This window comes from Python bivittatus, unplaced genomic scaffold (genome assembly GCF_059951505.1).
Source record: "Python bivittatus isolate LINGU-HERP-01145 unplaced genomic scaffold, Pbiv_v1 ctg000410_np1212, whole genome shotgun sequence".
NCBI lineage: Eukaryota > Metazoa > Chordata > Lepidosauria > Squamata > Pythonidae > Python > Python bivittatus.
The window spans coordinates 3,669,225-3,691,734 of record NW_028277067.1 but is presented as its reverse complement, the minus strand read 5'-3'; the positions used below and the strand labels follow the sequence as shown (position 1 = coordinate 3,691,734).

At 39.0% G+C, this 22,510-nt stretch overlaps 1 protein-coding gene across 1 annotated transcript; it reads left to right on the top strand.

Annotated features, from left to right (window-relative positions):
- The first annotated feature begins 4,404 nt into the window (after positions 1-4,404).
- Positions 4,405-21,111, top strand: ODAD4 (outer dynein arm docking complex subunit 4). The gene is made up of 12 exons (XM_088143253.1): positions 4,405-4,518; positions 7,145-7,276; positions 7,675-7,828; positions 8,727-8,788; positions 9,930-10,083; positions 12,147-12,371; positions 13,798-14,005; positions 15,408-15,494; positions 16,387-16,583; positions 17,225-17,325; positions 18,229-18,307; positions 20,496-21,111. The coding sequence occupies exons 1-12, from the start codon at positions 4,405-4,407 to the stop codon at positions 20,798-20,800; spliced, it is 1,818 nt and encodes a 605-aa protein (XP_087999379.1). The 3' UTR covers positions 20,801-21,111.
- Positions 21,112-22,510: the final 1,399 nt, after the last annotated feature.

Genomic DNA, 22,510 nt, shown 5'->3' with positions numbered 1-22,510 from the left:
CATGCTAAATCCAAAAATGCAAGGGAATTCTTGGAAGCTTGGTATTCAGACAAGGCAGCAATCAACAGACACATAGAGATAAACAGCATCTACACACTATTCAAAAGAGACAATAGAAAAGAAAACAAAAGACCAGAACGTCTCCTCACCAGCAATCATCACCCAGATAAGCAGAGGTTACCACCAGGCACACAATCAAGCAGTGAACAATACCCTAATCAAGGAACTACCAGAGGAACAAAACAAAAACCCCACCCCCGCCAACACTGGCAGGGCATGCCACAGTATTTAAACAGAGAGCAAACCCCATCCCATTCTAGCACTGAAGATGTTACCTAGCCAGGTAATGAAACATTTGCAAGAAAAGAACCAAGCTCAAAGAACCCCAAGGATTCCACAGTTCAACCCTGAGCTACACATATTTGCCTCTATTGTTATCAATTACTGAATAACTGGATAACTGCATTTTACAATTTATTGTTTCTGGCTTTACACAATATACAGTTTAAACCAAATTAACATACTACACCTTCATTTAATGTGTGAACTTAGTTGCTTACTCCGTCATACAATAACAGTAATGCAGAGAATTTGCAAGATGCAGTCACATTTAAAAGGATGCTAAAAAGGAATTAACAGATGATATAGATTCAGAAAGATTATTAGAAGAGAAGTTTACCAAAATCTGGATATTGTTGTTCTTCCTGATCACAACAGCTAAATGTTCAGAAGCAAAATATCTCTCAGGGAGGAACAGAATCAAATGTTGGTGTCACTCGCCTTAATTGGTGTACTTAGTAAAAGAAATGTATATTTATCTTAATTTGGGCACCAGAATAAAATAAATAAATTTCCTAAATATCCAGTTTAAAAAAACAACAGTATGTGCATGTATGCACATATTTCAATTACACACCAATTAATATACTCCACTAGAATAGTTACATGCTTAACTAACATTTGCAGAAGTTCACTTTAATGACTAAGCTGTAGGCATAACTTGATATTTGAAGATGCACTACATCACTCAGGTGAGATCTGGTTGCCACACATTAACATAAAAAGGTACTCACTCTAACTTTTCTGGCTCTTAAAGCCACAATGCCTCTCTTTAGCCAGAATTGCAAAGGCAGATATAGAATCAACAAAACTGGGGAGAACCTTAGTTATTTAATCTGTTTTTATGCCACCCACTTTGCACCTTGAAAGACAACTTGAAGTAGCGTATACATACCTTTAATAAGATAATGTAATAATATGTTTCATGTAATAATAAAACACAATCATACTTTGTTCAAAACTTTAATTGATATACATATATGTAAACATCCATGTGCAACATCCACATATGGAAATTCTGAATAAAAGGCTGGTACTTCCCTAATCTATGAGAGAATACATTCAGGTGAACTGATACCATTATAGTGAAGACCTTCCTGCAAGTCAGATAGCCATCTCCAAGACATGGGAGAATCTTAGAGTCTCCTCAATTGATCCTCTGATAACTTTAGTGATTGCCCAGTTTTATAATAGGAAAAATGTTCCGCCATTCAGGCCAACCCCCTACTTGAAGCAGGAACCCAGAGCCAGAGGATTCCCAGAAAATGATGATTCATTTGTTTGATGAATTCTACCAAGGACAAGACCATCACATTTTGTGAGGATGGGTGAAGGGGTTTTTCATTATTTTATTTAATTAATTCACGAGGCAGGGATACCCCCTCCCTAAATTGTCCCAGCTTTTCCTGACTAATATCTGCAGCAGTTTCATTATAGCAGGTTTTCCTTATTAGGCAATAGTTGAAATGCTCCATATGCAAACTATCCCCACTTTAAAACCCAGCAGGATTTTTTTTAATTACTACTTTTCTTTCCCTGAACTACCCACTTTTCTGCTGGACTGTGGTTGTTTTTTTTTTTTAATACAGTTTCATCATTTTTCCAGTCACCTGAGGGAACCAGTTTGGTTTGTCTTTCTTCAGACGCTGGAGTGGTGATGCTGTCAGCTTGTAATATTCAGAATCATTATTATAAGTGTTTTGAAATGTCTAAGACATAGGAACCAAAGCATTCAGTGCAGTTTTGGAGTTCTTTCAGTTCAAACCAAATCATTTTAGTAGTAGACTATTTTATCTCTGTGCATGTGTTCGTGTTTTAGATATATAGTTATTCTTAGGTAAGTTTTAAAAATTGAGCATCACCATGGTACCTGTATTTTTTATCATTGTGCATATAACTTACCTGAAAAATAGAAGTAGAGTTTAAATGTTTAACAAAAGGGAACAGTGTGTTATCTATTATGAATTGCCTTTGGGGGAAATAAATTTTCTGAACTGACTGAAGGATGAATTCATATATATTCTATATATAATCTCCATTATTTGCTCACAATGTTCACTGGTGCTGTTAGATAAGGTTACCCTGGATTTACTAATGGTTGGGGTATTTTTCTGTCTCTTTATGTTCAGGTACTTCTAAACAAAGATGGCCTGGTATTTTGGGAGCCTTCCTGCTCATTTTATTGAATGGGGGAGGGAGAGGGGTTTTTATCCTGTCAGTACTACTGCCAATACTTCTCTGTCCTGTTTAAGGTATGTGTGAGAACTACATCTATACTTGATAACTTGAACAATGCTGTTATTGTTCCTGTATACAAAGAAAAAGATAGCAAGACTAAATGCAAAAACTACAGAGGATTTGTGTGTTAATGTGTCTGAAAAAGTATTTGGCAGAATTCTGACTGAATGAGTATAAGAGATGATGGTGAGCACATTTTGGGAAGTGCAGTGTGGCTTTATACCAGGCAGGGAATATGTAGGCAGGATTTTTGTTTTTCAGAAAGTAATTGAAATAGATGTAAATGTGACAAAGTTTATTATAGGTTAGCTATTTTAGATAAAGCTTATGATAAAGTAAACAATCTTGAATGGTGGAATGTTTTGTGTGAATATGAATGCTGGTTGTTGAATGCAGTAAGAGCAATATATGATGCAACGAAAGCATGTGTGAGAATAAATGGAAGGGTTAGAAAATGGTCTAACACTGAACATGGAGTAAGACAAGGATGTGTGACTTGACTGTTTAATACTATTATGGACAAAAGCAATGAAATGCTTGTGAATTGCATTAGCTGAGGCTGTCAATGTACAGATACTTTTCTACATGGGCAAGGCCTTGTTGGCTGAAAACCAAATGAATTGCAACAAATGTTGGAAAGTTTGTATGATCCAACAAGGAGTATGGATCTGAAATCTGAACTACCAAAGAAAGTTGTGTTTGACATGGAAAATGGCTGCAGATTTTACATATGTGATGAAAAACTAGAGCAAGTAGATGAATATGTGTAGAAGCTTTACTACAGACAGAGAAAATTAAGCTGCACAAATGCTGGTAGAAAAGTAGTGGGTAGAATGTGGTCTACCCACTGTTGCAAGAATTAATGTTGAAAGAAGCAAAAATGGCTTGTGTAAGGCTGCTTCTGCCCACTGAACACTCTAAAAGGGTTACATAAGTATCAGTACTATTAATCTGACAGTAAAATAGGGGTGTTTTTTGTTAAATTGCCTCATCAGATGGCAGCACCTGCAGGGCCATCTACAGGGTGGTCAGCATTCAAAATGGTGGATGCAATTAAATGACCAAAGTCACCTTTGGTCATGTTCCTTTTTAACATGTGTCACCCTCATAGATGCACATTAAAAGGGGCAAGGCTTCAATCATCTGATCGTGCCTGCCATTTTGATATTAACCACCCCTGCAGATGCCCCTAAACATTGGATGATCTTATCTGGATTCAGAAGTTAAGCAGGGCCAGGCTTAGGTTAGTAGTACTTGGATCAAAGTCCTCTGGGGAACACCCAGGATATATAGTCCAGGCTAAAAAATCAAGAAACCTCCCAGAAGTTGGATATCACCCAGAAAACTGCATGGATGTGCCCATGAAGTCCCTATCAGTTGAGCTTGACTTGAAGGAGACTTTACTTTTTACCTTTGTTAAATTATGAAGAAATCTATAAATAAAGTCTCTGCTCAAAGATATGATTTTTAATAGAGGGAAGGGAACAGCGACAGCCAAAATCCAAGCAAAACTGGGGAAAGATTCAATTTAGCTTAAATAGTTGTGCAAAAGGAAAGCCATATAAAATAGAGTTACCATATCTGGAAACTCTAAAAATTGTGGATCTGCAAAAATCCACACTACAAGCCATCTAGTGGTCGTTCAGATTTGTGTATGATAATCCTACTACTGTACAGCCCCGAAGCTACTGAAGCATCTTCTTCCAGGGTTTTAAAACTCTTTGATCCCTTCGGCTTCCCGTCGGATTTCCGGAAGTACTGCGGTTGCTAGGCTGCAAGTTGCGAGGCAACTGCGTCGCGTCCTCCTCGGCTTTGCCTGCTTCCAAGATGGGGGACAGCGAGGGGGAGACTTTGCGTGGGACTTTTCCCAGCCTCATGGCGGAAGGAACCATGCTTAGCCGGCGCGGGGAGCTCGCCAAAGCGCTGTCCTACTACACTTACGTGAGAACTGAGAACTCGCTATGTGGATATTCGGAGAAGTCGCTAGAGGGGAGGGGAGAAACGAGTCTGCCTCCTGAGCAGGCAGGCAGGCAGGCAGGCAGGCAGGCAGATGACCGAGGACGGGGAAGGGGTAATACTTGGGCGGGAATCCCACGAAGGGGAATTGCATGAGCCTCGTTTGATACCCTCCGCACAGCAACAGCCCTGTGGGACAGCTGCCACTGAGAGAGGCCCCAGGTTACCAGAGGAACTGCATGGCAGGCTGGAGATCCAGGTAGCCAGATCAGGTCCCCAGATGTGATGGAAGAAGTCAAATTCTGTGCATTGAGAACTGACTGGGGAAGAGCTACAGCAACGGGACATTGTAGCTGGAAGGAGGTAGCAAATTGGGCTGTGGTATCTGAGCTCCAGGTGACCATTAAGGGCAGCAAAAAGTTAGAATTTTCTGCCTGCTTTTACTGCCCTCTAATGGTTGTCCGGATTTTTGCTATCCAGATATGCTATCCAAGTAGAGAAGGCAGTATGGGAGAGGCTATTCAGCCCATAAGGTACTGCGAATTTCCAAAGGCTGTAACAATTAACATAAAAAAACCATACATTCCTGTTTATTTTCCAGCTAGCTCTGTGCTCACTCATATCTTTGAGGTGGAACTTTCTCATCAGCTCGAGCTAGGAAAATCAAATCTCAAAACGAAATGTGCATGTTGCAGCACTATCATGTTTCCTTTATTCTTCTGTTAGGTTAGGTAGTAGATCTTCTTTCTGTAGACACAAATGAGAGAAAAGGATGAAAGAAGAAAATGTGGGAGAGAAAGGATTTTTCATGGCACTCATATACAGTGGGGCAAAAAAGTAGTTAGTCAGCCACCAATTGTGCAAGTTCTCCCACTTAAAAAGATGAGAGAGGCCTGTAATTTTCATCATAGGTATACCTCAACTATGAGAGACAAAATGGGGGAAAAAATCCAGAAAATCACGTTGTCTGATTTTTAAAGAATTTATTTGCAAATCATGGTGGAAAATAAGTATTTGGTCAATATCAAAAGTTCATCTCAATACTTTGTTATATATCCTTTGTTGGCAATGACAGAGGTCAAACGTTTTCTGTAAGTCTTCACAAGGTTTTCACACACTGTTGCTGGTATTTTGGCCCATTCCTCCATGCAGATCTCCTCTAGAGCAGTGATGTTTTGGGGCTGTCGCTGGGCAACACGGACTTTCAACTCCCTCCAAAGGTTTTCCATGGGGTTGAGATCTGGAGACTGGCTAGGCCACTCCAGGACCTTGAAATGCTTCTTACGAAGCCACTCCTTCGTTGCCCGGGCAGTGTGTTTGGGATCATTGTCATGCTGAAAGACCCAGCCACGTTTCATCTTCAATGCCCTTGCTGATGGAAGGAGGTGTTCACTCAAAATCTCATGATACATGGCCCCATTCATTCTTTCCTTTACATGGATCAGTCGTCCTGGTCCCTTTGCAGAAAAACAGCCCCAAAGCATGATGTTTCCACCCCCATGCTTCACAGTAGGTATGGTGTTCTTTGGATGCAACTCAGCATTCTCTCTCCTCCAAACACGAGTTGAGTTTAGACCAAAACGTTCTACTTTGGTTTCATCTGACCATATGACATTCTCCCAATCCTCTTCTGGATCATCCAAATGCTCTCTAGCAAACTTCAGACAGGCCCAGACATGTACTGGGTTAAGCAGGGGGACACATATGCCACTGCAGGATTTGAGTCCCTGGCGGCATAGTGTGTTACTGATGGTAGCCTTCATTACTTTGGTCCCAGCTCTCTGCAGGTCATTCACTGGGTCCCCCCATGTGGTTCTGGGATTTTTGCTCACCATTCTTGTGATCATTTTGACCCAATGGGGTGAGATCTTGCATGGAGCCCCAGATCAAGGGAGATTATCAGTGGTCTTGTATGTCTTCCATTTTCTAATTATTGCTCCCACAGTTGATTTCTTCACACCAAGCGGCTTGCCTATTGCAGATCCAGTCTTCCCAGCCTGGTGCAGGTCTACAATTTTCTTTCTGGTGTCCTTCGACAGCTCTTTGATCTTGGCCATAGTGGAGTTTGGAGTGTGACTGTTTGAGGTTGGGGACAGGTGTCTTTTATACTGATAACAAGGTCAAACAGGTGCCATTACTACAGGTAACGAGTGGAGGACAGAGGAGCCTCTTAAAGAAGTAGTTACAGGTCTGTGAGAGCCAGACATCTTGCTTGTTTGTAGGTGACCAAATACTTATTTTCCACCATGATTTGCAAATAAATTCTTTAAAAATCAGACAATGTTTTTCTGATTTTCTGGATTTTTTTTTCTAGTTGAGGTATACCTATGATGAAAATTACAGGCCTCTCTCATCTTTTTAAGTGGGAGAACTTGCACAATTGGTGGCTGACTAAATACTTTTTTGCCCCACTGTAAAGGGTATGGTACGTAAGCCATATGAAAGGGTAAATACTGCAGATTAAATTATCATAACATCCCGAGTTTAGCAATATGTAATAACAGAGTGCAGCTTACAAATGATATCATAGAATATAGATATAAGAAACATATCCCTGTTTTCACCAGAGATAATATGAAGGAAGTTGAAAACAATTGTTGTTATGTGTTAGGCCTTACAGCTTCAACCTGGTAACAGGAACTGCCTTGTTGCTCGTTCAAAATGCTACTTGAGACTTGGAGATACAGAAAATGCCCTGAAGGATGCAGAAGCCTCTCTGGCTACTGACAAAGAATTTACTAAGGTAAACAGAGATACCTGTTCCAAACCTAAGAGGTTTAAAAATTTATCATTGGATATCTAGGTTGTTGTTGTTGGAAGGAAGTTATGTTTTTTTCCCAGTTCAGAAAAAAACAATAAATTACCAGGTTAGAAAATCATACTGAAAGCAATGCAAGTTAAAAGTGAAAAGGGATAAATTGGAGGATGGTTTCTTAAAAAGAACTAATTAAATAAAACAGTATAAAGTTGGGAATGGAGGAGGGGAAAGATTCCTGGATCATGCTCAGATTCTTCCGATTGGTCACATCTGGCAAATTATCAGATGCTGAGACAAATATAGGTACATGCTGTTCACTTGCATATACAATATATAACACAATTGTTCTTTTCTCAGTCCAATAGTTTTCCTTTCTGTTACAGGGACTGTATCAAAAAGCAGAAGCCTTGTACACCATGGGCGATTTTGAATTTGCTTTGGTCTTCTATCATCGGGGGCACAAGCTCCGCCCTGAGTTGCAGAAATTCAGGCTAGGCATTCAGAAGTCCAAGGAAGCAATTGAAAATTCAGTTGGAAGTAAGCAATATGATTTTCTTTGGATATGAGGTTATTTTATTTTATCTGGCAGGCATTATCTGGACTTGAGTTTGGTAGAAAACGTATGAAGAAAAAAATACCCAAAACAGTCAAGCAATGTGTTGTGTGAGGACTTTATATAATACATGGTCTTCACTTCTGCAAAAAGGAAATAAACCAAAGAATCCTTTTTGTTCTTTTTTATTTGTATTTATTACCAACCCAAATAAACTATTAATTAAATGTATGTAAGCCTTCCAGAAGAACTTTTGCAATTGGAAGTTTTTTATAGCCCATCTCATTATTATTTCCCATATTTCTAATGGAAAGAAACAAGATATTTTCAAAATCCTTCTGAAAAAGATTCAGGGTCTATCCTCAATGTATTTGTTAGATTGCCTTTCTTTCAAGAACTCAAGGGGCCATACATAGTATTCCCTCTTCACGTTTTTCCCTAAAGTAACAATCTTTTGAATAATTTGCACTGAGAGACAGTGATTGACCTAAAATCACCCACTGAGTTTCTATGGTGGATGGTGGACTTCAAGCAGGGTCTTTCTGGTCCTAGTTCAACATTGCATTGCACCACACTGGCTCTCTATTCAGATAAGGTAACAGTGATACCTTGGGGAAAATACCTTGGGGAAATAAAATATAATATGCCATTATACAAAACTGTGGCTCATCCACACTTGAAATATTTTGTGATATTCTAAACCATGTTATTTCAAGAAAAATAAGAACATTGAAAAAGGGGAAATAAAATTATCAGAGGGTTGAAATGTTTTTCTTTATGAGGTTTGTATGCTTTCTTTCTCACATTTTGCCTCCTGCTATTTGCAGTAGGTGGTTTGTAGGGTCTTCCTGACCTCTTGGCTGGTACCTTCTCTATTTGTAGGCCCATCTTCCGTGAAACTGGAGAATAGAGCGGACCTCTACTTTCTGAGTCGCCAGGCAGAGGTATGATCTCTCCAGCTTTTTCCAAAGTGATTGTCTGGTGCCTACTTTAGGAGTAAACAGAGACAATGGAATGGGTTTCAAGGCACTGGGGCAACTTAGATAATGAGGATGGTGCGGTTTGCAGTTCATTGGCCTTTTTCTTGCACCAAAATATGTGCGACCAGTAGTGAAAATGAATCTTATTCCATAGGCAATATCTCCATTCCCCTGAAGGCTGCTTCCATCCTATCCATTTGTAGATAGTTTATACTATGAATATTGTATCAAGGAGGGTGGGAAATTAAAAAAAAACATAATTAAAATAACTAATTACTTGTTTCTGCACAATACAATATTTGATCAGTTATTCTTCCTGAGCTACTTGATCTCCTAGGAAACAATTTCCTAAGTGTTGGGCTCTAATGATGGTGCTGGGGTGCACTAGTGTCCATGATACTGTATTGCCTATACCTGATCTGAAATATATAATATTCCATTATTCATACAATATTTTGATGGGGAAAAAAACAGAGAAGGCATCACGGAGAACACAACAATGTCAGAACAGAAGGCCACGAGAATAATAATCACACTTTAAAAGCCCTTCACTTTGCCTAGACTGTGAATTAAGTCCCAACTACATTCTTAAATTCCCTTCATTTAAGTAGGATTTTGAAAGTACCAAATATTTATCTATTTCTTTTTATTCTTGTCAACTGTTTCTCCAAACTAAATAGCTTCATATACATTACCTAAGCATCCAGAAAAAACTTCCTAAGATAGGGGAGTATCATTATCTCCTTAAAATGGGTGTTTTGGAGCAAGTTGCATAGTGAAGTAATAGATGAATAAGATAAGGACTTCCCTGCTCACAATTCGTACTCTGAATCTCCATGCTGCATGAGAGCATAGATTGGTATAGTTTTTGAGTTTTTAATCATATTATCCCAAACCTCTCAAGTTCTGGAAACCCTCTTTCCTTTTCAATCTGAAATTTTCAGTTTGCTTTAATCTATGCTGCTGGAGCTATTCAATTTGAGAGACAGCCTTGCTATTTTCCAGGGCTCCTTGTTCTTCCTTTCTCAAAAAATAGTGCTGCAGAGAAAGGAGAAATTTAAAAAAAAATTGACCTTGTAAAGTTTGTTTTTCTTTTTTATGACAGAGTAAAAGAGCAAAACAGAAGCTCCACATCAAAAAGGATGCAAAGTACCAAAGTAAACAACAGGCACCTGTGAGGAATGAGAAGATGGAACGGCAGCTCCTGGGAGAGCTCTATGTTGACAAGGCTTTTCTGGAAAAGCTGCTCAAGGATGAAGGTTTTCATTTAATGCATTTGGATAGTGCTGGACCTGGGAACCTCAGAACAGCACACCTCATTAGGTTGTCTGTCTCTTACAAGCCCCTGTGAAGCTGATTGGGGTTTTCAGGAAAGCAATTTCTTGTCCAGTTTATTCATCTTCTTCTGCAATGTGCAGTGCTAAAACTGCTTCATAGTTAAGGCATATAAAATTTGTGAGGGGATGATAGCAAAATGCAAAAGCTTGCTAGTGCCCATGTAAAGTACATGCATATTTTAACACGTTTAAAAATCCTCTGCAATATGCAGTTTCCTCAGTTGACAAGTTACCATGGAAGGGGTTCTTGAAGGGAAAGAGGTTGACCATTATGAGGCTTTGTGAGATAGTATTCTGATGCTGGTATGCTCAGATAGGATGGCTCAAACACCAAATCACACACTTTGATTCCTTTCTGCTGAACCTGATTTGAGGCAAACAATAGTTATAATTTCATCTTAACAAGCAAACTGTAGTTTTATTTTTCTGGAAAACTAGGGGTTAATCCTGATTTTCCTGGTTTATTTCAAACCAGAAAAGGATGAAGATAAATGTAGCACAGAAGGGGAAGAAGAAATGTATGATCCCTTAGCTTCTTACTGTACTACCCAGAGTTTCCTATTATATGTGTACCGATTCAGTGTGCTTTTTTTCTATTGTTTTAAGCCTGTTAGGTATGGTGATACTACAGATCAGCATCATTACAATTCCTTTGCAGAAGTTAGGCTCATATATGCATTAAACCATAAAGTGATTTGGTTTTGATTTAGTACAATGTTTGTGCCCAGCATTATGGCTTGCAAACTATAATTTATGATTTAGCATTATTTGTAAACCAGGCCATTATACTCAGTCCCTAACATCTCCAGTGGAAGACATGTGATATTGGTAGCAGACCTAGCAAAGTCATTGTGAACTAGTGCTAGATAAATCAGGTAAGCAGCACTTGATTCATCATCTTTGCCTGATGAAGCACAGGTAGTCCCTAAGAACACTCGGTTTAAAGATGAAAGAGAAAGTTAAGAACAGAGCCTATTGTAGCAAAATCCGAGTTAAATACACAGTGATTCAAATTAAATGCCCAATGTTTGAGTTCATTACACAATACTACTTAATACAGTATTATACAATGTTACTGTTCTGGCTTACATACACATTTGACTTAAGGACAGACTTTGGGAATGGAACTCATTCTTAAACTGGGGACTACCTGTATTCTAGATAATTTGAAAACTTGCATATTTTTATAGATTCTAAGACAGCCTACACCCAATCTGGTTCTGCTAGATATGTTAGACTTTTGTTCTCACAGTCCCTAGCTAGTATGACCATTGGCTGATCAGCTGCTTCTGCTCAGGAAGACTCAGATGGCATGCCAGCCTTATCCATATAAACCCTGCATATCACAGAGGCCAGTTTTGTTTCCAGAGAGATCAGCCCCATATTATGCCTGTAAGATTTACTTATCTAAGCAGTCACTTTACTCCAAACATTTTGTATTGATATCTGCATGGATTTTGACTTTGGTTATTTGTATTTCAGTGGCATTACTTTGCTTTAATAATAATTTAAAAAGGGACTGAAATATTTTTCTAAGGAAATTCAGATTGTTTTCCCTGCAGGCTTCTTTCATAAGTATATTGTGGCTTATCTTCATGCTTGCTAGTTGTGGAGAAAAACTGCATTTTCCTCCCATAGATCTCTTTGACCATTATATCAGTCTTTGGAAGTTTTTCTCCAAGTAACTTCTCCTTTAGAAGTGTCTGGAATTGGAATATATTTCTAGAGGAAATCACCTTTGAGAAGAGTACCCTGAATTAACAAAATACAGTATTTTAACATCAACAGGATTGCGTGTATGTGTATGTGTATGTGTATGTGTATGTATGTATGTAGATAGATAGATAGATAGATAGATAGATAGATAGATAGATAGATAGATAGATAGATAGATACACATACACATACACATACACATACACAATCCCCAATTATATACTGATAATAACTCACCCTGTCTATTTTTGCCTCTGGCTTTCTTGCAGAGTTGATCAAAAGTGTTACCAAGCAGGGAGTAACTGTTGGAGACCTACTCCAGGAAGGTCTTTCCTACCTGGACACTCGCACAGATTTCTGGCAGCAGCAGAAACCTATTTATGCCCGAATCAGAGATCGCAAGCTTATGTTGAAAAGATGGGCCCGAGATCAAAAGAGGAAGCCCTCTGAGGTGGCAAGATACATACTAAAGAGCATGGAGGACATTGATATGCGTAGGTGGCTCAGGTGAAAATGGGGACCAGTTAGAGTTTATTAATGGGGTTGCTTATGTGCTGTCTCAACCCTCCAATTTCTTCTTTATTTTGTCAATTCTTTGAAGTAATATACTGTATGTAAAATATATGTAACCTCTTAACATATAGAATGGAATATTTTGGTATATAGAGTCATTATTTCTTACTAAAAAAGACAAAGTCCTCAGCACTTATTAGTAGGTTATTTGAGTGATACCTCTTGTTCTTCTGAGAACTACTAAAATATTAGTGGCTCCCTCCTTGTGGAACATTTTCCCCCCTGAAGTGAGGCTTGCCCCTTCCCTGCTGTCGTTTAGGAAGTCCCCCAAGACATGGTTATGTCATCAGGCCTGGGGGTCTTTGGGAACCAGAGACATTCTTAGATGGCTCCACTATGATTAATATTCTCTCTGTGGGGTTTGTATATTTTAAAATTTAAAATGTTTAAACTTTTTGATGATGTTGTATTTTAATAATCACGTTTTAATCTTTTATAATGATTGTTTTTATCTATTTGTTATTTTATTTAACTGTTGTACGCCAGCCAGAGTCACTTTGTGTGAGATGGGTGGCTATATACCGGTAAATGTGATATATAAATAAATAAATAAAACTAAATCCTATAGCCTCAGACTGATCTCCACCTAGTGGTAGCACACCATATTTTTCTCTTAGATTTATTTAGTCAAATCATTTTTATTGTTTGAAAGGAGAGCTCTGATAATTAACTTTAGCCAAAAAAAATAGTATTTCTGCTAATAGTAGCAGACTCCAACATCCATTTTAGATATTACCTGAATTTCTGTTGACCCTTTTGGCATTGTTTTGTGAGAGAATTATTTTTTCAGATGTATGTGAAATGTATCAAAAAATTTGACCTCCAGGCAGATTTAAGAATATAAGAGAAACCCAGCTGGCTCATCTAGTCTAGCATTCTGTGTCACTCATTACCCAACCAGGTTTGTTCATGAAGTTCTCATGCATGGAGGGGTTTTGGAGGGCTTTTATTAATTAAACAGAAAAAGAAAATAGGGGGAAAAAAAGAGTAAAGCAGCAATACAGTACAATACAGATGCAATAAAAGATTACTATATTTCATTATAATCGTCCATATATAATCTACAACCATGCATGGAGATATCTAAGATTTTTCTTGCTGGAATTGAGCTATATTGCCTGTGATCCAGGAAGTTATATAGTCATCAACTCTAATGGCCATTAATTGTCCTATCTTTCTTGAACTTATCCAGATTCTTTTCAACACCACCTAAATTAGGTATTATCCCCAAATCTGCTGAGAACAAATTTGATAGTTCGTGTTCAATACGTTTCTGTGCATTGTTTCAGTGTATGTATGCTTGATTAGCATATCTCATTTGCTCATGCAGTTTTTTTCCCTCCTAAGTGCTGACCAGTGGCTGCCCTGAAAGAAGTTGCCAGAAAGCTGAGCATGTACTGAAAAAAATCCAGGGCTGGTCTGATGATGAGATCCCCAACAGGAGTGAGCTGGTTGGAAATCTTTACAGTTGCATTGGAAATGCTCATATTGAGATGGGGAACATGATGGCAGCTTTGCAGAGCCACCGGCTGGATCTAGATATTGCAAAAGAAAAGTAGGAAAGAAGCAATCAACCTGTTTTTGTCTTTTCTGAGAAAAGCAAAATTACCCAAGGGATTAGGATGTTTTAGTTTGTTAATGGTCAGAAGACTGTGTGTGATCAGCACACCAGTGTACGCATCTCTCCTGAGCTTCTTGGAGGAAAGTCTCCATTGCTAGACAAGTCTGCCCTGTCCACCCTGTCTAACTTCCCTGCAGTATCTCTATTAACTTGACTTAAGAGTGATTTGCAGTGGAGGGGTTAAAAAAGATAAAAGTAACTGGAGTTTTCCACTGTACTATTCTCTCTCTCAATTGCTGAGGCCCTTTAGTGACATTTTCTGATTTAGGGACACTAATTCCAAGATTCATCATAAAACTGTAATTTTGGGTTAATCATATGACTGAGTCAAATTACAGTGGTACCTCGGGATACGAACTTAATCCGTTCCGTGACTCTGGTTGCAATTCGAGTTGGTCTCAAGTCGAGGTAAAGTTTCCCATAGGGTTCAGTGTAAATCTGGTTAATCCGGTCCGCCCTCTGAATTTGGTCGCAACCCGAGGCGAATTTCCCCATAGGGTTCAATGTAAATCCGGTTAATCCGTTCCGCCCTCCGCCCGAATTTGGTCGCAACCCAAGGCAATTTTCTCTTCAGAGCCTGACTCCCGCCAAGCCTGCTCTGCATTTTCTTTGGAGCCATGCTAACACGCACACCAAAAACCTTCGCAAAACACCGCAAAACACACCACAAGCCTCATTGAACGTCTCCTTGCTACCGCGACCTCGCCCACAGGAAGCCGCGACCGCGTGGCAGCAGGGAAAATGGCCGCAGATCTGGTTCGTAAGTCGAGGCGAGTTTGTAACCCGAGGTAAAATTTTCCTGCTGAAGCTGGTCGTAACCCGAAATGTTCGTTAGTAGAGGCGTTCGTATCCCGAGGTACCACTGTATTTCTACTGTGATTTCACTCTCCAGCAATTAAAATATTCAGGATTAACCATGAAAAAAAGGTTGAATCATTATCCTTAACATACTGCTCTCCTTAAACATATGAGAGAAAAAAAGATTAAGTTTTTATAAATAAGTTCTTAACAAATAATTTAAAAAATCATATCATGTAATTGTTTTCCTTAGTCTCTTCTGTTTTTATCAGTTATTGTATAACTGATTTGTTCTTGTAACACCTTAAAAAGCCACATGATATTCCAAATTCACTCTACTACTTGAAATTGGGGTCCCTTGTCTGTACTGTTTAAAGCAGAGTTAGGCAACTTTGGTGGAAGCAGGGGTAAAGTACTATACACATTCATAGTGCACTATAAATGCACTAGAGATAACATCCAGGGTTGGTGATGGCAGATGGAATATTTTGAAATAACATCCCATATTTCAGATTGTTTGCTTTTGCTTTTCTTGCAGCAACCTGACTGATGCCATCTCCAGAGCCCTTGACAACATTGGTCGGGTGTATGCCCGTATGGGCAGCTTTCAGGAAGCCATTGACACGTATGTGGAAGTCAAATACTGATAAGGCCTTTTGCCTTCTGCAGTAATAGTCTTAACCTGACCACTTTGTCCTACTTTAATTTTACCTGGTTAAAAATTGAAACTGTTTTACTGCTACAACTTTTTGTTTGGAGGACTAAGGATTTCATAACAACATGCCCACAGATCAAGAAAAGCAGTATCAGTTCAAGAAAAGTAATGATACATTAACAGCTGTTAGAACTGATTTCTACCAAGGGTAAAGGATGGGAATCCAGGGTAGTGGGAACCTGTAGCCTCCAAATGCTAAGTCCCATCAGCCCTAGTCAACATACAGTTATAAAATAATTGGGAGGAATACAGACCTCTCACTCCTAATCTAGTGAATGTCCCAAAGAGTGAGGGGATGCCGAGAGTTTAATGTTATAGGCTGAGACTACTAAATAAAGATACTGTTATTATTATGAATATTTGAAACTAGTTTTTTTCTGAAAATTGGCTCACCATACATGGATGATATTAACTAGCAATAGGTCTGAGGATAGGGATTCTTGTATAATCCCCATGCCTGATGAAAGCTAAGGTTTGCTTCTTTGAGCTCTTAGCTGCCAACTCCCAACTATGACAGATATCAGTCATCTCTCCCTCAGACTATGAGGCCCCACCACTTTAATCATAATCTCTAATCTTGAATCTCAGGATCCACCCTTAGGAGACCTGTAATCATCAGTAACAACTATATGAAAATGGAAATCAAGAGTTGATCCTAGGAGTGCTGAATATACTGTAGTGCTGGGCTTGGCAGAAGATCTATGGGAGTCTAGAATAATACTTTTAAAGGCCAGATTTATTTTCTGTAAACAAATCTGTTTTCCAAAAATAAATCTGTACATTTCTGTTTTATTTTGCAAAGCTGGGAGGAGAAGATTCCTCTTGTGAAGAGTAACTTGGAGAAAACTTGGTTATTCCATGAAATTGGCAGATGCTACCTAGAACTCAACAAAGCAGCTGAGGCTCGAGACTATGGTGAAAAGTCCTTGCAGTGTGCAGAGGAAGAGGGAGACATTGAGTGGCAGCTTAACGGTGGTGTGTTGGTGGCACAAGCACAAGGTAACTTGCTTTGCACAAGCTCTGCACACAAATGTTTATCTTTACTAGCTGGACTGGGTCTCCTTTACACAGCAGAGTTACTGCTTCTTTTCCGATGGAAACTCGTTTATCATTATTCTCTATATAAAAGAGAATCTCTACAGATGTGGTTAGTTTCTTGTGACAGAGAAAATTACCTGTGCTGAGTTGCCACCTATTATTCAACTCAGCAACTTCTATCAGCCAAGAAATTGGCAATCTTGTGTATGCTCACTGTTAAATGCCAATGAGTCCAACTCACAATAAAGGCAAACTAGATTGCTATCTGATTTCCAAAATTACAGGGTTGCTTCTATGTCTTGAAAACATAGTGATCACTCAAACTTTAAAAGGCTGCAGGGAGACAGCTCAGCAGTTAATGAACTGCTTTTAATCCCTGCATTCAAAAGGACATAATCTCCTATTGAACTCTGTTGTTATAGGAATAGAAATATTAAAAACATCATTGACTTTAAAAATTAAAACAAATAAATACTATTCTACACAAATCCTGGGCAGTTTTTACACTAGATGGTATCCTGTTTCCTATACAGTATTCAGTAAGTTTGGAAATGCATCACAAGTACAGTGTTTTGTGTAAATTTCTCTTTATCAATTCACAGTGAAACTGGAGGACTTTCAGTCTGCAGTCACATACTTTGAAAAGGCTCTAGAGAAGGCAAAACGTGTCCATAATGATGCAGCTCAGCAGGCAATTATCATTGTAAGTAACACAGAAATGGAAGGTGACAATGGCAAATGCAATGTAAGAACTGCAGGAAGGGTTAGGACCAATAATTCTTGATTTTTTTTCATGACAAGTTAAGGCTTGGACTTCCCAAAGTGCAGCTTATGACTACACTGAGCTTGAGAAAGTAAAATGGCACATGACGTTTGATGCCCCTGTTCAAGAAGATAGTAAGTCTAGAAGACCACAGGATTTCTTAAAATTTGGGTAAAAGCTATTATGAAAGCAAAATATCCTTCCATTGTGCCACAATGCCTTTGATTCTAAAAATCAAAGGAAATGCAGTACTAGTTTTAATAGAGAATTAGTTATATTCAGGGAAAAGTAGTATTTTATACACAAAGGTAAATAAAATATTGGGATATACAGATAGATAAGTGCTTTCATAGGTTGCTTGTGGCTTTCCAGAAATCGTTGGCTGGCCATTGTTGGAGAACTCAACAAGCTTTCTTCTGTTCTAAAAAACTTAGTATGGTTGGGGCCTGTGTTTGTCAAGATCCCTTACAGTTTCCTTCAATCTCTCATCACATGCTGCACAACTTACCTAATCCAATAACTTAATTGTTTCCCTAGTTTGCCAATCATATGACCACCACAGTCTTGTGACACCTTTCTGATGCCTGGAAGATGCCAGATAACTGGGTTTGATTTATAGATGTGAGTTACCTTGTGCCACTCTTTTTAAAGAAACAAAACAGGGTTCCAACTCCAATTCCTCTGCTTCTATGTGGTTAATCATATCTTACAAGTATGCGTATTCATGGCAACGTTACTATGTGTAGATTGTACACTAAAGAAGCAAATGAAAGTATGGGAGGAGAATATCTCCTAAAACCTCCTTGAAGCTTCCCTTGGGCATTCAAACTATATTTTTTCTAGGCTCTGGATGAAGCCAACAAAGGGTTCATCAAAGAGTTGAAAGAAGAACAGAGACTTGAGAGGATGCATGAATTGAAAGGTTGGTATGTGTACCAAGTTGACTACAGAATATTCCAAGCATACTGTCAGGCCCAGCCCAAAAACAACAATGAAACAGTCCAGTCGAGTACAGTTCCTTTATTTGCTTACACCTTATAGACAGAATCTTGCCAAACTAAATCTATACTACAGCAACTAGCGGATATACCCTGGGAGATTCTAGGGAGTGGCTATCCTGATTCTCTTACTCTTCTCATCCTCCCCCCACAGACTGTGTTGTCTTTTGTCTCATTCCCCCTGCTGGAATGCAGCTCCTCCTTCTTGATAGCCTTGATCTCCCACATCACTCTCCTCCTCATAGATACATTCCCTCACACATACAGTATTTTGCCAGGTTCTACGCCTTCCTCCATAGATGCTTTCAGTCAGTTGTAGTGGGGAACAGAGGTCAGTTTGATGGCTCTTCAATTATGGGGTACCACAGGATTCCCCCCCCCCCCAGCTCTTTAATATCTGTATGAAATCATTGTGAGAGGTTATCCAACAGTTTGGGATATGGTGTCATTAGTGTGCTAATGATACCAAATATATATTGCTACCCTGGGTTGTGGGGAAGATTCTGTTGATGTTTTTGTCCAGGCTGTGAGAGTCTGGATGGGAGAGAACAGTTCAAATTTAACCCAAGGAAGATGGAGTTGCCATTCGTACATTGGGGTTCTCCTTTGGTGCCAAGTGTTAGTTCTTCTGGACTTGTGGCTTCTGCTTCAACACCAGGTAGAGGCTGTAGCTGGGGAAGCTTTTGACCAGCTTTGGCTGGTACACCAATTGTGTTTTTACCTGGTGCAGGCAGACCTAGTGACAGTAACTAATATTCTCAGAGACTATTGCAACGTGCTTTCCATGGGGCTGCCTTTAAATACTATCCAGAAATTACATTTAATCCAGGGTGAGGCACCCTGTGTCTTGACTGGCTCCCAATTTGGGAGCATACTGCACCTATACTGCGGCTCTGCATTGGTTACAGTATAACTGAAATTGTTTGGGTTAACCTATAAAGCCGTTTATGAATCGACATCTGAGGGCCAATAGGACTGCTAATTTATTTCAAAGTTGAATAAAAGGTACTGTGTTTCAAATTTTAAATCTAGAAACTATTAAAACAAGATTACATCAAGACTGTCTCTAGCACACTATGATGCTTGTGGTCTCCTAGGAAAACAAAGAGCAATAAGTGTGAATGTAAATGTGATAGCCATCAGCTTCATTAGCACCTGAATGCTATTTTTCCAGCTGTATTTTTCAACAGATATAGAAAAAAGAGGAAACAGTCAATAATATTTCAGAATGTTCAGTCATCAGAAGCAGATTAATTAAAAGAGGAAGTGCACTATTAATCCTACCATGCTGAAAAGGAAATAAAAAAGGATAAAATGTGCAAGTAGACAATTTTTAATTAAAAGTACAAAATCTCTGATAAGTCTCTGTTACCTGCACTTGTAAATAAACACTACAATTGTATTTAAAACATAATAATCAGATCTCAAAAAAACTGAAGGGACAACATTAAATGTTAGAATGCCATGATTTTGGATTATGTATTAAAAGTGAATGAATAAGCATTGTAGCTGCGTAGAAAAGCTTGACCTGTAGGTGGTAGTATTTCCCCAGTCTCTTATTCTTGGTTGATAGGCAGCACTACATTTTCCTACTTTTGATTGGCTACATATTTTATATTTGATTTTAAGTTTACATTTCACTGTTGGTATACATTAATTCAGTACAGAACTCTTCATTTCTTTCCTAGAAGGAAGATCTGAGGATTGCTGAGTGTACCTCCTGTCCCTTCTATTCCTAATAAGTCAGGAATCCCCATACCCCTGTGCCCACTGTCAAAAAGCAGTTGCATTACAGCAAGACATTGTAAGGGAAGGCACAAAAGAATAATACAGCTGCCCTCAAAGTTCTGAATCAGAAATCAAAAGCCATCCATTTATCTTCCCTTTGCAATTGGCCTCATTTTTTTTTTGTGGTTTTGCCTTAGTAATCCTGTCTTTCCCATAGCTTCATCATCACAATCTGTAAAATGGAAACAAGGCGACAAGTCATAAACCTGAGACAGATGATGATGATGATGATGATGATGATTTGGATTTCTCCCCCGCCCATCTCCCCCACAATAGGGGACTCTGGGCGTCCATATAAACATGGACATTCTATTTATTCCCCAGAATTAGAAGATGAAGAAGAGGAGGAAGAAGAAGAGTTGGAGGAAGAAGAGCCCAAAAGAGATGCAGATGATATACAAGAAAAGAAGGAAGCTGAGAAAACTGGGTCTGAAGGAATGAAAGAGGTGGTAAACCAAGAGGGAGAAGAGGTGCTTTCATCTGAGAATGGGGAGATGCAACAGATGGAGGGAAGAGAAGATCAAGAAGAAACTGAGAAGAAAGGAGAGACACAGGAAGAATCTGGGAAAGAATCTCAGGAAAAAGAGGAATCTGACCCAGAAAAACTGAGTGAGGAAACTGAAGGATAAGACTGGTGAAAGTTGCTCTCAGGGGCTCTTGGTTTGTAATCCAGGAACTGTTTTTTGTGGTAATCCATTCTGCCTCACAATATTTTCTCCTCAAGTTACTGCTTGTGCTGTTCAGGCTACTAAATAAAACAAAAATAAAATAAATATTAAATATTTTTATAAAGAGGTTCCAAGAATATAGGAAATATAGTTCCATGTAAGACTCTTTAAAAAGTCTAGTTAAGTCAAATAAAAGGAAATAATTCTGAGCATATTTCATTATATATTTTCATATTGCTTTTCACTAAATAGCTCAACCAATTAAAATTAGTTGTAACTGCAAGACAGCTAACTGATTGAAGGATTTCTCAAATCAGTTCACACTGTAATCTGAATTTAGGCAAAAGACAGCAAGCATCTGTAGAATCAAATCTTTCAATATTAATAGGGGGATATTAGTAATTTTGAATATTAAGTTGCACAAGAGGGTCATGTTGTACTAAGATTTTACACAGATGTTGGAATCTTTTCCTTCTGCAAAAGCTGAACCATATATTCAATACTTATCCATGTGGAAGAGAAATTACTGAGAAATATATACATTTGTGAATGCATGCATGCATGCATGCAATAAAAAAAAGCTATTCAGAACCTAACAATAATAGACATCTGGATATGAAAATGCTGCTGGTCAGTAAGATAATTCCTTGGCATGAATGGGACAATTGTATTTTTCTGGGCATTCATACATAAGAAATTCAGGAAAGGGGTGAGTTGTCCCAATCAAACTATTGCTGGGAATCATCGTAGAAGTGGAACTTTTTCCAGGTTAAGATAACCTAGAACATGACATTTAAACATATCCTACATGCAAACTTTCAAAAATCCTGCCACACCCGCAACCTCCCTGAGTATGATGGTTTAGGCTTTGAGAGTTGGTTAAGTCCACTGAAGAGATAAGTTCCAGAATCTGGCATTGGTCTATATTTAGGCCTGCGCAACATATGGTCCACAGGCTGCATGCGATCTACCATGTAGCCTTGTGCAGTCCATGGGCAAGTTTTAAAAAGTCACATTTACCACCACTGCCCTGCTGAGCACCTCAGGCCTCACTGACACCACCAGCTCCATCACTTCTGCTGCTCCACTAGCTGCCAAACAGCTGATCATCGTGCTAGCTATTCCTTTGCAGCCTACAATTATTTTTAATTTTTCAGTATGGCCCCTTCCCTTCTACAAATTGGGCAGGCTTGGTCTGAACATTAGGCATCCCTTCCTTGAGTGCTGTTCAGAGGTGTGTAGTTTTTAATTTTCAGAATTTCGGCAACAGCCATGCTGGCCGGCCACTTCTGGGAGCTGCAAGCCATGCATCAGGAGAGCATTCAAGCCCAGAAGGCTGGTCTATAGAAAATAGGCATTCTGTTTAATTTGATTGCTCCAGTAACAGTCCAACATTCTCAGAAGTCCCTCACTGAAGTTAAGGGATTCCCAAATAAGTGGGTAGAGGGTTTAGAAAAGCACAGGGCCTTCTATACATTGCTAAGCTGCAATTCCCAGCATCTCTCATTACCATTTGTTGGCTGAGGTTTTGGGGGTTTGTCTTTCAGGAAAATCTGAAGAACCACAGGTTCCACATGCGCGATATACAGTATTGGGAGAGAATGCAGGACCAGTTAGCCACTAGATAACTTGTGTAAACATTTTCCTACATATGAAGTATCTAATCTGTTT